The 15,774-nt window shown below is 40.0% G+C and overlaps 1 protein-coding gene across 1 annotated transcript; it reads left to right on the plus strand.

Moving 5' to 3' along the window:
• The first annotated feature begins 2,365 nt into the window (after nucleotides 1-2,365).
• LOC104404818 (chromosome unknown open reading frame, human C1orf198) lies at nucleotides 2,366-14,357 on the plus strand. The gene is made up of 3 exons (XM_010013344.1): nucleotides 2,366-2,410; nucleotides 11,183-11,734; nucleotides 13,686-14,357. Exons 2-3 carry the CDS (start codon nucleotides 11,189-11,191, stop codon nucleotides 13,740-13,742), a joined length of 603 nt encoding a protein of 200 aa, XP_010011646.1. The 5' UTR covers nucleotides 2,366-2,410; nucleotides 11,183-11,188; the 3' UTR covers nucleotides 13,743-14,357.
• Nucleotides 14,358-15,774: the final 1,417 nt, after the last annotated feature.

Below are 15,774 nucleotides of genomic sequence, written 5' to 3' on the forward strand. Positions count from 1 at the left end.
GAGGTTACAAGTTCAGGTGCCATGGGGTTGAGAAGACATCAGATTCTATGAAGTGAGAAGCTGACTTGCTTTGTCCTGTAGGGAGTGATGTATCCTCATGCATGACAACCTCAGACCTTTACTCTTCCTTCCCCATGCTGATTTTCTACCCCTCTGAGGGCAGCCTTTTGTCAGCAGGGCTTGCTTGCAGCAGTGGTGGTGTCACTGAGTTGAGGGTGTGCAGGGATAGTTGAGGGGAGAGGTGTCCCTCCTAGTGCTGTCTACAGTTGCCTCAAATACAGGAAGATAAAGAGCTGTCTGTCTCAGGTCTAGGATGAGGATTGTCTTAACTTGCCCCCAAATTTAAAACTGGTCCACAGTTGGTTTGCATGTCCTATAAATGGCAGGAAGTCAGAGCTTTCTTTAAACTCCTTAGGTGAAACCCACTGACAGCTTATGCATACATGCCTGGAGCTTTAAGGTACTTTGGCAGCATGTAGGAGTATAATACTGCTTGCTGGACTTCATTTCTGTCCTTTACTGCTGTGTTGGAAGTTAAGTACTGTTCAGACCCCATATGGATAGAAGGGTTGCAGTCCTACCTTGTGTGTGACTCAGCCCAGTGGCTGGGCTCTCCATTCTCTCTTCCATCCTGGACTGTGATTACTGTCATGTGTGCTTCAGAAATAAAGTGCCAGCTCCACCATTTTCAGAGGCAAAGGATGCAGTCCTAAAATGATTTTGAAATAATTTGATGCTCACGTGCTGCAAGGCATCGCATCTAAGTGGTGTGGTGTTCCCATGTGGTCAGTAGCACTCCACAGTGCAAATACTGATAGAACACATACTAAAAAGCAGACTTTTATTCCCTTTGTTTCTCTGAAATGTTAACAAATGTGATTATCTATTTCCTGGAATTAAGAGAACCTGGTATTACACCTGTGTTCTTGACAAAAATTTCCTGAACCAGATTTCCTTTTTGGCCAGAACGTATGGTCCAGCAGAGCCCAGGCCGTTCTTTTTAGATGGTCTCTATCAGCCCAGTTCTTTCTAAGAGCATGGGATCACCCTCCTGTGTACCACAAATACTTTGCTGCTAGAAACCCTGTTTCACAGATGAGTAATAGTTGGAGAATGACACATTTTTCATGTTCAGGAGGTGGTTTCAGACACTTCTAACTGTGATTTCATCGCCCTTGGCCAGCAAAATCTGTCAAGGTGATGAAGTAAGAGATGACAGATCAGGAGAATGCTATCAGATGTGTGAGAAATGTGTTTCTATAAAGGCAGAGGTCAGAAATAAGAGAAGGGCAGTCTGGTAAGATGTGGGATTCCTGTGTTAGCTTAAAACATGGTGTAGTTCTGTTATTCTCTGAACAGGAGGAGTGTGAAACAAGCACTGCAGGTCTTGTCCTGTCCTCTCCATCCCTGTGCATGGTTACTTCTAGCCTTTCTCTTTCCATTTGCTGTTCTGACTCCTGTTCTTCCCTAAAGTACTGGGGTGTCCAAGCAAAGGTATGGAGGGGGAACTCATCATCTCCGCCAGCGTGAACATCCAATGTACAAATGAGTCTTACCCACCACTAGGAATAGAAGTGTGATCGTTTTGTTGCAAATCTTGAACAAATGTGAACAACATTTATTTATTGATTGATTTTTCGCCCCTTCTTTCGATGTGGGTCACATGTATTTCTGGAAGGGACACTGTGTATGAAGAGATTGTTTAAATTTCTCAAATTCAGATTATTTTCAGAAAAAATAGCTTTTTAAAAGAAGCTATTTCAGATTGGGATTTTAGACTGGACATGGTGTGGTTCTTTCAACAGCACTGAATACTTCAAACTGATTGTCGCTGAAGTGGTTTAACGATGTGTCTTGTCAGGGCTGGATCCAGCTGTGGCGTGGCCATGGGCACACAGCTGTTTCACTGTCCCATGTGTGGTTGCACACGTGTTTTGGTTTGTGAAGGGAAGGAAATGGGACTTTATTTCCCTAAGGCCCCTGCTGCTCTTGTTATTTCTGTCCCTATGTGTTGCCAGTGGCTATCAAAGAAAACGCCTAGTAGAAAACTGGAAATACAATACATTTTAAAGCTATTTGTAGAGAAGCTGTTTCAAGAGGTTTAGACCATGTTAAACTCTCATATATTTTGTGGGTTAAATTGGTATACTAACTGATAATTTTCCTTTCAGAGAACTTGCTTTTAGTAAGTCTTAAAATGCAGTCAGTGCTCTCTACAAGCAGTGCTTCCACCTTTTAGCCAGTTCTGTGGTAATGGTTGTTATGCTTCCAGCAGTGCAAGGTAATGTCATTTGTATGATGCTCCTGAGCAGGTAAAGCTGCTCTTCTAATTTTTAGTCATTCTTGAATTTTATTTCAGGACATAACTTGGCAAGATGAACACTCAGCTCCATTCTCCTGGGAAACAAAGGTAAATATGCAGCAATTTTGTTTTTAATGTTGGTTTGTCATTTTGTACTGTTCCTTGCGCACTCATACTGTCTTCGTTTTGAGACTTGATAGAATAATGTCACTTTTATTCTGAGAGCTGTGTAAAGTGACCATCCTGCAAATGAAACAGGACTGGTGTCTGATTTATATCAACAGAAACACAAAATGTACGTCATGAACCAGTATTCTGGCTTCAACTGCAGGTGTAATACTGATTCATTGCAAATTACTTGGGTTTTCGTTGTGAACTTTTTTAAACAACTTTCAGTGTTTAGCAACACCAGTGTCTCATAATAAACATAACTGCATTTCACTTCTGACATCAGGAGTAAAGTAGCTAGGAAATGGGGTGAGAAAGGTACAGGTAACTAATGACTTCATTGCATTCTTTGTTAAAGCCTTGTCTTCAGCTTTTTTGTTGTGTGCCAGAATGTAATAAAACTTGTTAAGCCTGGGGCTGTGCTAGAAGAATTGTGTTATTTCTTCTTCAAAAAACAATGAAATAAAGTATTTTTCTGTGGTGGGTTGGTTTTGGGTTTCATCCCTCTCCTGTCCCCTGTACCTCTGGTGTTTTGTTAAAGCGTTATTTATGATAGGATTCTCATAAGGCTAACACAGAGCCAGAGTTCTCCATCTTTCTGAACCTGCAGTGTGAGGAAATAAAATTGCACATGTTTGTGGTTTGAAATCAAGTTTAATTCTTCTTGAAGAAAATCTGGGAGCAAAACCACAGCTTATTGTCCTTCTAAACTGAGTATGGTGGGCATAGGTTTAATCACATTTTAAACTCCATGTTTTCTGGCTTTATCTGCCAGAGAAAGCTGCTGCTCCCCTCTTTCTTCCAGTTTTTGCCCTTGAACTACGTTGATAATCATGTCTGACCTTACAAATATAATCTTAGCCTAATGCAGAGTAATTATTTGGAAATGCCAGTGAATACTAAATTAATCCGGTTGACCCTAGATGACTTGTCAGCCTTCCCTACTCAAGGTCACAGCTGGTAGCTAGTACCCCATCCCTGCTTTGCAGATACTGATCAACCTGTAACTTGATGTGACACTTGGGTCCCTGCAGCCTACAGTGCTATAGTTTAAGAGAAACCATTGCCAGTCTTCACTTGCCTTAAAACCCCCTTAAAGCTGGGGTGGTTCAGGAACCAGTGGAGCATTTCCTGCAGTGCAAGTCTGGTAGGTCGGGCAAGCCCTTCTGTCTTTCAGGACCCTTAGAAGAAGCAGCTACTGGCTTTTAGTGTAATACTAAAGAGGCTTTTAGCACAAGTGAAGCTGTCAAGAAAAGGAGTGAGAAGAGTGTAGACCTCATTGACAATAAGGTGAAATAAATCATATGTTGGAGACAGCAGTGTTGTCTCTCCCTTACTTTCTGGTGCAAATGCTAAAACTCAGTTTTGGGAATATGGTAGCTGTAATCGGACTTCTAGGCTCTGTCTGGATGGAATTTTTAAAGTACTGAATATGTGAACTTCCTGGAGATAATGCTTTGTGTAATGCGCTGACCAGTGATCTATGATGAGATGCATCTGCACTCAACTGGATTTTCTCATTAATAGATAGTTGTCTTTTCTTTTAAATACTTATATGTGTAGTGAAGTGTTTTTCAACCAGGCCTGTCTTTTATCCCTTACTGATCAGAATTATTTTTACTTTCTTCCTGGTGTCTCAAAATGAGGGACTGAAATGGATAGATGCTCTAGTTTCGTGCTTCTCTGTAATGAATGGAGGATCACAGAATGATATGGGGACACTCATGTGACTGATGAGAAAAGCAAGGTGGAGGACATTGCTTTAGAAATAATTGTCTCAGCTAATAAAGCTGTGCTTCCCTCATTTTCTCTGCTCCCTCCTTGCTGACCAGAGATAAAAGCTGTGCCTCAGCTGTAGATTGAGAAGTTGCTTGAGTTTTTCCTCTAGTAGAAGCCTAGAGAATCCATTTTTCCTGGCTTTACAGGGTGTGTGTTGGTTGGATTGTGTGGGCTTTTCCTTTTGTTTTTCCCTCAGTGCTTCATATTGTGTCAGCGTTTTAGCCAAATCCTTCTACTGCTGAGTCTTCCATTTCTAAAGGTGGAGATCTTGCTTTGTGCTTACTCTTTGATCTCTTCCCTAACCAAGTACTTTAATGAGATTAATAGCAGAAGGCAATTTCTCCATGAGGTACTGGCTGAGGAAAAAGTGTCCTTGCTCAATTGGTCCAGCGTGGGGAAACAGTGAAGAAACCTGAATGAGCTGTTTAATAAGGCTGACATGTTGTAATGCACGTTCAGTGCCTTGTGAGCCAGATCTGTTCCCACTGTTACTTCAGGCTCTTAGGCTCTTTCTGTTCCATGAGCTCTACTCTGTGATGGCTTATTCTTTCCATAATATTCTTTTCCCTGATGAACCTTTAATGCAGAGTTTTTGGTTTTATTATTGTTGTGATGATGAAATTCCTTCGTTCTTTTGCAGCTTTGCATGAATGTGCTCTGGCTTACCCAAGGAAGGGAATGTGGTCTTTGCTTTCTGCTTTTGAAGAGAAGGAGCAAGTAGAGAAGTAAATCAGTAAAACCAATAGGCACTTTTTGTTTGCTTGTTTGTTTGTTTTGACATTGAGACATTTAAAATACTAATATTTTTAGTAGAAAACTGCAGCACTTCTCAGAAGGAGAACTACTTGGGAAGCAATGAGTTCTCATAGCATTGCACATAAGCTGACATTTTAAGACTAGAAATTGAATTGGGAGTGATTTGGTTTGTGGGTGGAGCCCTTATGGACATACATGCCTTGAAATGTGGGTTACATTTTTAACTGGAGCTAGAGCCAGGTTTATGAACTTAGGGCATTCTATTTATGGCTTCAGGTTTAAGTGAGATGAAAGCTGCCATTTTGGCTGAGTATAGCCTTTGAGGTTTCTTGGTTTGTTTGAAGTAAAGTCAGTGAAACTCGGCACGGACTCCAGGATATAAATGGAAAACAAGACTCATGCCTGGGTTTGGAAATAAAAATTCTCTGCAACTCTTTCCTGAACTCAAAACTTGCTGGTTTTGATGTGTTTAAACAAAAAATAAATTAGTAGTGGGCGGAAAATATAATTTCAGTCTGCCACCTCAGCTGACATGTTGAATGCACAGAGCAGCATGGGAACAAGTTGGAGTCTGTTCATAATTCATGCTATTAACTGAAATAGGGTTTATTCCAAATGCTTAAAACTGACACATTGCACATCTATAACATTGTTGGTCTTGATACAGGTAGAATAGTTGTGAAGGCAGCTTTAGAGAGTTCTTTCTGTCCTTCCTTCTTTTTAACTTCTGGCTTTTCCTCCTTTGGCTTTCCTACTTTCAACAGGCCCTCAAATATTTGTTGAAAAGAGAAGCCTTTGAGGTACGTTTAAAAACAAACAAAGGAAACACAAAAAGAGAAAGCATCAAACTTCAATCCCTTCAGTAATCTGGTTGTTGCCTCCATGTCTAAATTCCCTAATTATATTGGTATGGAAGTGATCTAATGCCAGTGATCATTTAGAAAGAAAAAAAATCATGTTGCACTTAGAAAATAGTGTTTTGCAAACTGTTTCTTTTATCTAAAAGACTAAATATTATTCTTTGTACAAGTCCTAGTTGGTTTGGGGGTTTTGTTTGCTGTTGCTTTTTAAATACGAAAAAAGTGACAAAGAATTTATCTCCTCCTTCCTTAGCAGCCTGATATTAGAATAGTTTGTTACAAACTATACTTCGGTGTGATTATTTTAATCAAGCTGGCATAAATGGCAGTACTTCCTTGGAAGGAAGAGGAGTGATGTGTGAGGTTTTGGGGGTTTCCTTCACTTTTTGATCTAGACTACAGATGTTTAAAATAGTGCTCTGAGATTACTGTTGGCTATTAGTTCTTGAGCAAAAAACCCCCCAACTTGTAGTAATTGTAGCTGTGTTCAGAGTTTATTTTAATCTTCATTGGCAGATGTTCACAGCTAAGAATTCAGTTACCTGCATCAGTCTTCAGGCAGTTTATGAGCACAAAACCATGCACGTATCTGATACTATCAGTCTGAGTTTGCTCAGGCTAGCCAGTGACAGTGGCAGACTAGGCTGCTCATATCACCAAAGAGCAGATCATTAAATTCCCTCTGAAGCTCCTCACTATACGTCTTTGGCATTGTCTTCCTGTATGGATGGAAATTGCTTAGATTGGTTTTGAGTGCTTTGCTCTGGTTTTGCCCCTGCAGTTGGTCTCTGCTGACATAAGGATTTCTTTCTGACTCTCAGGAGATCCTGAAAACACCCACAGTCTGCACAGGAAACAAAGCAAAAACTGCAACTGCTTTGGGTCCCACATTTATTTTGGGTTTGTCCATTCAGCAAAGCAGAGTCATCTTCTAAATCACTTTAAACTTGGCTTTCTTACCTCTGCATATCAGGCTGTGCTTAAAACAAGTTGCTTTTGACAGTGTTTCTGCAGTCTTTGTCTGAACAATTTAGATTCTTCAGGCTGCCAAGAAAAACAATTTGTTTTGGCTGTGTTTGCTTGACTCTTTAGTAAAATACTACACATTCCTGATAAGTGAATAAGATGCTTAAAAAAATACCAACAAAACCCGAAAAAGCAAGCTCCTGGGTTCTTTGTGGTCATCTTGGTTTTAATATAGACTTATGAACTGAGTCCTAATTTTATACAGTATTATTAAATCATTTTGTTCTTGGTGTGTGGTGCTTCTCTTTTAGACTATATGGTTTCCCATGAGTATATACAGCCAATATTATTTGGTGGATTATCCTTGCCTTGAGACTGAAGTTCTGTCTAAATTTTTTAATCCAATAAATAGAACTCCTAAATACTTGAATATTATCTTTTTAAGGAAAGATGGACACAGAACTTCCTAAACCCCACAATTTATAATATTACTTATATTTAGTAGACAGAAAGATGATCCAGGACCTAGGTGTCCTTTATTTTAACCCTTGGAGTGGTTTGGGACCAGAGAGAGAAGACTGAAAAGAACGGACTTTCAGGTTTGTCCCCCTCCCCCCCTTAATGAGAAGGACTTTCTCATGCAATATGTTGAAAATGCTGCTGCTGTTAATAGCTTTTATTTGAATTCTGATAACTTTGAGAAAGTGCAGTTGGGACTGTACGGGCCTGTACGTAACCTTCAAGACTTTCTGGGCTGAACAGTTCCCAGAAATACAAATAGTAGGGAAAAAAGTATTTTTATTTAATTCCTTAGATGGGGAATTAAAAGTACAGAAACTGCAGCTCATTCAAAGTCAGTGAAAGCAGCTGGGGACTGAAACCCTATCTCTAGAATCCCAAACTGTGCCTGAATGACAATTCACTTTTGACCGTCAAATCTTACCACAGTGTGCAGCGTTTGCTTCCCCAGGGTGCCAGCTGGTAGGGTGCCACAAGGGCAGTTCTGCTGCTGAATGCTCAAGTGCACAACAAAGCTCACAGCAGTTCTGCCTCAGCCTGAGAAAAGCAGACGTGGTACTGCCACCGTAAGTTCGATGGGGGCCAGGAGAGACGTGCATTAAGGTATTCTCGTGCCTGGCTGGCTAAGGGAAAACGAAATGTTTTTTTGGGGGTAACTGTGTTTTAAATGTCATTTCCTTCCCCCTCCTGCTGACCCAGTCAATTGTCAATTTGCAATCTGATGTAAGAAACTGAAAGCTGAACAGTAATTAAACTGATTCCTAATGCCTAATGACTCATTAGAATGTACAGTACTACTCATGACTTAGATGTCAGCCTGGGGTGTTTCACCTCTGGGTCTTCTCCATCTCTACATGAAATTGTCCCCCTAATACTGCTGCTCAGTTGTGGTTTTTTGGTTGGGTTCTGTTGTTTTTGGGGTATTTATAGTATTTTATTGCTAATTTTGTGACTTGAAAGATACTACATATTAATTTTCTTCCATCAGCTACATTTCATAGGGGTTCAGACATCTTAAGTAACCTTGAATATAGAATAGAAGCATTCTATATTTCAAGGAAAACATAATAACTTGTGACTGGTCCACAGAAGTTCTTGGCGTCTTGAGCTAAATGCTAGAAGCAGAATTATATACTGACCTCTCGGGGCTGTATTTACATCATGCTGAGATGCAGTGCTTTCAGAACCTGTTGGGGTGGCCTTATCTTTTTTGCTTTACTTGGGGGAGAAGGCAAACTCCTGAGGAAGTATTTTCATTCCAGTTATTCCATGTCAGGTTATGACCCGTTTGATCTCCAAAGCATACTGTGACACAAATATGCAGTCGTAAATGTTGGGTTGTCCTGTTACCTGAAATGGAAAGGTGTACATCCCATTGTCTCCTTTCTAAAAGGGCAAAGAAGGCATCCTCTCCAGAACATACCCACGAGTGGGTTGGAAAGGGTACGACTGCCTGAAGTTGTGCTGCAGTGCCACACTCTACACTAGAAGCAGTTTGCCACTTCCAAACCAGACCTCTGAGTTGATATTTGGACCCATACATCACATAAAACATGACCACAGGCAGTGGCTTTTGCTCCACAGCATAAGAACTTCCCAGGAAGCTTGACTTTGCTTGTCTGTCTTGCTGCCATTTCTAATTTTTGTTCTAACAGGCCCCTACTTCCCTTCCATCAGTATTTTTCCTGGATCTTATTTCCAGCACTGTTCTGCTATATCAGGGGCTGTGATGGCCCCTCTGCTCCCTGGGCACTGACCTTCCCTTCCTCTTGGGCTGGAGGGCAAAGGAATCATTTTAGTGAAACTGACTGCTTTTGTAGTGGCCTCTAGCTACTGTCATCTCTAATGTGAGTCCTGGGGCAGGCAGCTCAGAAGGAAGACTGTTGAGGGATGGAAAGCAGCACTGTTTTAATTCCTACATGACAAGGTACAAGTCTTCGAAGATGAATTCCCCACCCCCTCTGTTCGATATTGGGGAAGTACAGATTTATTTTTTATTGTTGCTTTTTTTTTTCTTAAGCTGGGATTTTATCAGTTCTGAAGTCTTAAAGCATCTTAACTTCAGGGTGGTAAATCTCTATTTGGTAGTATTGCCAAATAAGCTTAGGGAAATAAATCCCTATATTTTAATATAGGGAATGGCAGTCACTGTAAATAATCCTCAACATCATTGCACCCGTAGTTTGTTTACGCAGAATTTATTTAGGGAAGAATCTCCTGCTCTTAATTTTACGTTGTGACTTTTGGTTAAAAAAAAAAAAAAAAAAGGGAGCACTCAGGTTTTTCCTCTTAGTTTTTTGCAGGCAGGGTGGGGGGGTTGAGCTGTCTGGTAAGAGTTGCATGTATCCTTGCACTCACCTTAATTTAGCTGAGCTATAATTACTCATAGCTTGTTTATGTTCTGCACCTTTTGATAACAGAACATATTGTTAATGAAAGCGCGGAACTTGGTGCTTCCTTGCCTATAACCCTGGAAGACTATCTAAGGTATCTAATTGTTTAAAAAAGTTGGTTGCTGTTCCCTGAATCAAATTCTGTCATCAGCTGCTGACTGATTAAAAAAATTGTTTGATAAATAATCAGTTGCTGAGTTAACATTTGCACTTTGATGAGAAGTTTCTGAATATTAAACACTAGGCATGTGATACCCGCTAGATCTAGAGTCCCTTTGAACTCAACATGCACTATAATGTAGGACTCAAGATCAAACACTTCTAGTGAAAATTATATGCAACTAGGGCTTGTTTTAGACTCAGGCTCATAGATGCTATTGCGGTTTTATTCAGGAAAGGCCAGGTAATGAAGTAAAATGGGGAAAACATCACAAATCTGTAACGAACTTCAAAAGTATATATTAACTGCTTGTGTTTGAAATGTCTTCTGATTTTTTTACAAAACTAATCAGGTTTTGCTATTGGGTTTTTTTTTCATTGTCTGTTCCATTTTACAAACAAAAGTGTAGACATCAGGTTGTTCTTTTGTGGCCTTTGCTAGAGTGCTGTGCTCCTAAATACAGTAACTCTTACCTGTTCCTCAGAGTGAAATAAGATTTAACTTTAATTAGTCTAAAGAGTGTCCAGCTAGTTAACAATCAAGGTTACTGAAGTGGTGATAAGTAAAATGAACATTTTGAAGTACTGTTCACTTCTGGGTGGCTTTTGCAAGATCTGTATCGCGCTTTAAGTGTGATTGCTTGCTTCCTTGACCTGGTGTTACCTCTCAGAAATGAGTACAGTTATCTGCACTGCAAGTGAAAACAAAACAACGCTCTGGAATAAGTGAAGAACTGGTCCTGCTGGAGCTGTTTCTTATCCTTCAGAGGGATATTAGAATTGTAAAAACCACTTATCTACACATACCCGTTTCATCTAATCCTTTATCTTGGAAGTAGTTGGAGTTGTAACATGTTGCCAACTCTTTCAAAGACTATAATGGAAGATTGCCTTTTAAACTACACTGTAAAGTGTTTTTGCTTTATATTTTTATGTAAAACATTTATGGCTTTCAAAATGCTATTCTAATATTTTATCGGTATGCATGCTATGTACTGCTATCTTGGATGGCATTGAGTAACTCAAATACGATTGCTTTCTCTGACTCCTGTGAAGCAGGTCTAGGACTCTTGCAGTTCAGACTTTTAAGAAATACTGGGTTTATGTAGCTACGAAAGTAGACATTTATGAAGAAAATACGTAGCTTTGCTGTGGTATCTACTGTCTGGGACTTGCCTAGTTGTGGGCAAAGATATTATCTATATGAATTGAGATCAGAAGTTCAAAACTGTGTCATTGTGAAGGGCTTTGAAATACTGTATGTCTTTAACCCTGAACAGAGTCAGATGGAGTTCAGCATTGCATCTCTGTCCATACAAGAACAAGGTGGTGCCCAGTTGCAAAATGAACAGAGGCAGCCTGTTAAAGCAGCACCCGGTGTCCAAGTCCCTAAATCTTCTCAGGCCAGTAAGACCCCTGGCTCTGATGGGTTGATGGCATCCAGAAAAGAAGAGGAGTCCTCTTTCTGGAAGATAAATGCAGAGCGCTCAAAGTTTGAAGGACACAAGTCTGAGTTCCAGTCCCTGACTCCCAGCCAGATCAAGTCCATGGAGAAAGGAGAGAAACCCCTTCCCTCTTTTTACAGACAAGAGTCTGCTCCAAAGGAGACGGCAAAAGCTGAGAAGTCCAGCGTAACTAAACCAGAGAAGTCTGTTGCCCCCAGCCTACCTTCTGTATCTCTTGAATGGGAGAAACCTCGACCCACTCAACTCCCTACTAGTCCTCTAGATGACTTCTTTCTTCCTGACCCACCACAGGACCTGGCATCTTCTAGGACAAACAAGGAAGATACTGATGGTACTATACTTACAGATCCACAAATGCCTGGACAGGTAAGGACTGCTGTATCTACTGTCCTTAGATTTAAAAACTTTAAACCTAAGCATTACATTTTTAAAAAACTAAAAATCACATGACAATCTGACAAGGCTGCTCTAGAAGATTAGGGACTCCATAAAGCATTAAGCCATAGATAAGCTTGCTGGCTTTTTATCCTGCAAATCCAAAGACGTCTATTTAACCAGCATGTTAACTGCTATTGTTTGTTTCAATCAAGTGTTCCTCAGTGTAGTAAAGTGAGTAAGACAAAGCCATCATTTAAATGAAATGCCAGAAACACTGACATGGCATCCTGTGGCTGACAGCAAGCTACCTAATGGTTTGGGGTAAAGAGCTTGCTATATCAGCTAAAGAGTTTGCGGGTTTATCTGTTTGGTTGGTTTTTTCTTAAAACAGAAAAACACTTACTGGAAAAAAGAAATTTTTTAACTTGAAAAGCAGATAAACTGGAGTCTAGGATACTTCACTGGTACACACAGCATAGCAGTGAATGGCAAACTAGTTCCTTACCTGTTTTAAGTGGTAGCCCAATGGCCACTTCCCAGTGCTTTGTCCCAGGCAGCTGGGCTGCTTTCAAATGTGTTTTCTCTTAGAGTCCAAAATGGAAATGGAATGAGATTCCAAGAATTAGCCTTCTTAATGTTTTGGTTGTGGGTTTGTTTTGTTTTTTGTTTTTTTAATTTTTATTTTAATAAAACCCCCTCCAACATCAAAAAATAACCTTCAGCAGCTCAATAGCCAACTGAAGCTATTTAAAAAGCAGATGCTGATCTGTGAGAAAAAGAAATGGCACAACAGGATATGACATTATGAGGGAAAGGAAGAGATGTGAAGCCTGAAAACTGTGAACTAGAGGAGCTGTTATTCAAACAGAGCTGTGCAGTTCTGTTTGGAACCTGTGGCATCACTCTGCCATAAGCCTGACCTAGACCTTCAGCATGTTGCATAGCTTTTTCTCTCATTATTTTCCCAACAGTGATTGTTTAAATTCCAGAGAAGATGATGTAAGGTCAGATAGATGCAGCATGAGGTAAATACTTGAAGAGAAGTAAGTGGTAGCACTTAGGAGAGGACAGTACTTAAGCCACTTCAATATTTGGAGCCCTATGTTGGGTTTGGTTTTTTTTTTGTCTCTGAAGTTTCGAGATAAAGCTTCTTGAGCTGTTTTGCTACAAATTGTGACCATGGTAGTCCTTTAGTTAAAGGCTTTGTCACATTTTCCTGCAAATTAATGCTTTGTTACAGTTCTAATTCCTTTGTGAATATTTTCGAAGTGAAATAGTTTGAAATGCCTGATTTTTTATTTTTATCTCTGTTGAGAAACAATCCTTCTGTGTCAAAAGGTGAACATGAGAGAAGATGGCATGACTGAATTACTGAATTTTCTTCCTTTCCTATTTCTGCATTATCTTCCCTGTTCTGGGGAAGAGAATCCAGAGACTCATCTGTGTCCCTGGAATACTTTTGCTGAACGCTAAGATCAGTTTAAATATCATGTTTAAAAGTGCAGCACTGCAGGAATGAGCATGTTCTTGATAGCCTAGTAAATAACTTGTCAACAAAGTTTAAAGGGTGTATGGTTTTCTGGAAACAGCTGGCTGTCATTCCAACAGGCAATCCATTGAATTAGTGATGCTTACATTCTGTGTTCCATTCTCTGCAATTCCCCCTCTAGTCTAAATATTGAAACAACATTTTGCCTGCAGACCATTACAAGAATTTTAGTTTTTATCTGGAATTGCCTTTTTGGTCATTGTGGGTATTTTTCCATGTCTAGCATTTTCTGGTATATGTTCTTAGGTGTGCTAGAGCAAGGTAATGAAATACTGGCAGACAACATTAGGAACTTTGTTTTGTAGATAGGTAGTCATGTACTGAGATTGTAATATTGTAATTAACAACTACATCTTATTTCTTGTCTGTCTTTTCTTTTTTCCCTTGCAGACTAGTACAAGCAATGTTATCTTGAAGACTGGCTTTGATTTTCTAGACAACTGGTAAAATACTATTCAAAATAGATGAAACCAATATCGGGGAAGGAGTGGAATATCTTTCTCCTTGTATGTTAATTTACTAGCATTTGTGTCTTTTTCTAGAAGTAACTTTCAAACTCTTAAATGTTGCCTTTGTATAAACTTTTGTAATACCATATGCGGTTTTGTTTTTTTTAAACAGTGATAGAAGTGTGGTTTCATTTGGGTATTTTTTTAATATCTGTTAAAATTTTTAGTAGCTACTATATTGAGAGGATGGGAGAAGTTACCATACACATGTTAAAGGAAAACAAATGAAAGTCTCCATGTGCTACAAGTGGAACTGATAGGACCAGATTGCTGTTTTCAGTCGAAACCTTGCTGGCATGGCTTGTAAGAGATAGCGTAGCACGTGCAGTGGTTCCAAATAAGCAAGTAATTCCATACTTCAGAAAACTAGCAAAAGCAGTATGAAAAATAAGCATACAGATGAATTGCATTGATTTCTATAGTTCATTCTGTTTGAAAGTAACTTTTGTACCACTTACTTGAAAACACTTTTCTTGTAAAGAGGGCAAAGGCATTGCCAGAATGATGGATCCAAAGCAGCACTGTGTTTGTACCCTACAAATCTGCTGAAATAATGTGAGCGTGTTAGAAAAATGACCTGGAGAAATGACAGCTATTTCTGGTCTTTGGGTTAAAGACTTGGGGGTGAGTGGAATCAAATGAAACAACACCTAATGAATGGGAAAAACTGTCTTCAGGGAACACAAGCCTAATTATTTCACTGCCTCCTTACTAGAGCATAACTCTTCGTGATAGTAGTGCTGGGAGTACAGCACCGAGAATTGCTGGAGCGTAGATTACCTTTGTGGCAGGCAGCCACTATGTTTATGGGAGGTCATAGCAGTATAAGGCTTCTTTGTTTTTTAAGCAGCTTATTGTCTCAAGGACTCATCAACTTTGGTGCTTTTTCCTCCTTGTGGGTACATTCTCTTCAGTGTTTGAGATCTGGGTTATGTTTGTTCCTGAGGTGCAGAGGCATCTCAAGGTGGCCCTCAGCAGACTTGCCTCTAGTTCTGCTTTTGAATGATCTTTGGTGTTTTAAATGTAGAGAACAAGACTAACTGTCGTTTGAATCTGTCGTCTCTGAAATGCAGCATGATTTACACACTGACTCTCACTGTGTTTACCTCACCTTGAAGCCTTAATTCCCCCTACGCACAGCTAGTGACTGGTCTGCTCCAATGCCAAAGGTTTGACCTTTCCCTTTACCTCAGCAATAGTCCCATAGTATTTGTTTGGGGTAGAAGGCAAAACACAGGGGTCTAATGGGTCTCATGGGTCCCAGCCAAGGTTATGAAGGTCACCATCTCCTAGGCCATAATTGTGCTATGCTTCTCATGCATTAGCACTTGACATTTGGTTCAGTGCCAGGGGCAGTTAAATGTGCAGAATTGGATGCTGCAGGATTTTCTTCTGCCTGTTACAGGAAGTTTGAGATGTCCTGGAAAAATCCTTGCCTCTAAGTGGTGTGCTGCTTGTTCTGAACAAGAGGATGCTGCTGATAAGCATTAAAACTTGCTTGTTGATCAAGGAAAATGCTGTAAGCTGCCCTTCCCCTCCTTTCCCCCTCCTGCCATCAAAAAAAAAAGAACCACCAAGCCCAGATCCCCAAGTTTTTTTAGTGTTTTCTTAAAAGATTTCTTAGCTAATGAGGAAAACTGCCACAGAGTTAAGTGATCGTGTAGCCTCCTTGTTTATAGATTTCCGAAAGCTTCTTTACACACTTCCTGAGATGTACAAACTCCTGTAATTTGTGGATTTTGTCTCTGCATTCAGCAGTTCAGAAAACACTTGCTGTTTCTGCCAGCCTGGACTTCCCTGGTGGTTATTTCTTAGCTGACCTTTTTTAGCATTTGCTACAAGCATCCAGCATTAATCCAGTTTAGAACAACCTTAGCACAAATTCTTCAGGTGTATAATTAATGTTGACTTGCACCTTCTTTTCAAAGCTGACAGATGCTAACCCTGGGGCTTACAGTTACCAGTGAATC

The sequence above is a fragment of the Nestor notabilis genome, unplaced genomic scaffold, assembly GCF_000696875.1.
Source record: "Nestor notabilis isolate BGI_N333 unplaced genomic scaffold, ASM69687v1 scaffold9294, whole genome shotgun sequence".
NCBI lineage: Eukaryota > Metazoa > Chordata > Aves > Psittaciformes > Psittacidae > Nestor > Nestor notabilis.

Coding starts and splice junctions, on each gene's coding strand:
- LOC104404818 (XM_010013344.1), top strand. CDS start 11,189: ATGGAGTTCAGCATTGCATCTCTGTCCATACAAGAACAAGGTGGTGCC. Junction 11,735..13,685: donor ATCCACAAATGCCTGGACAG/GTAAGGACTGCT, acceptor TTTCCCTTGCAG/ACTAGTACAAGCAATGTTAT.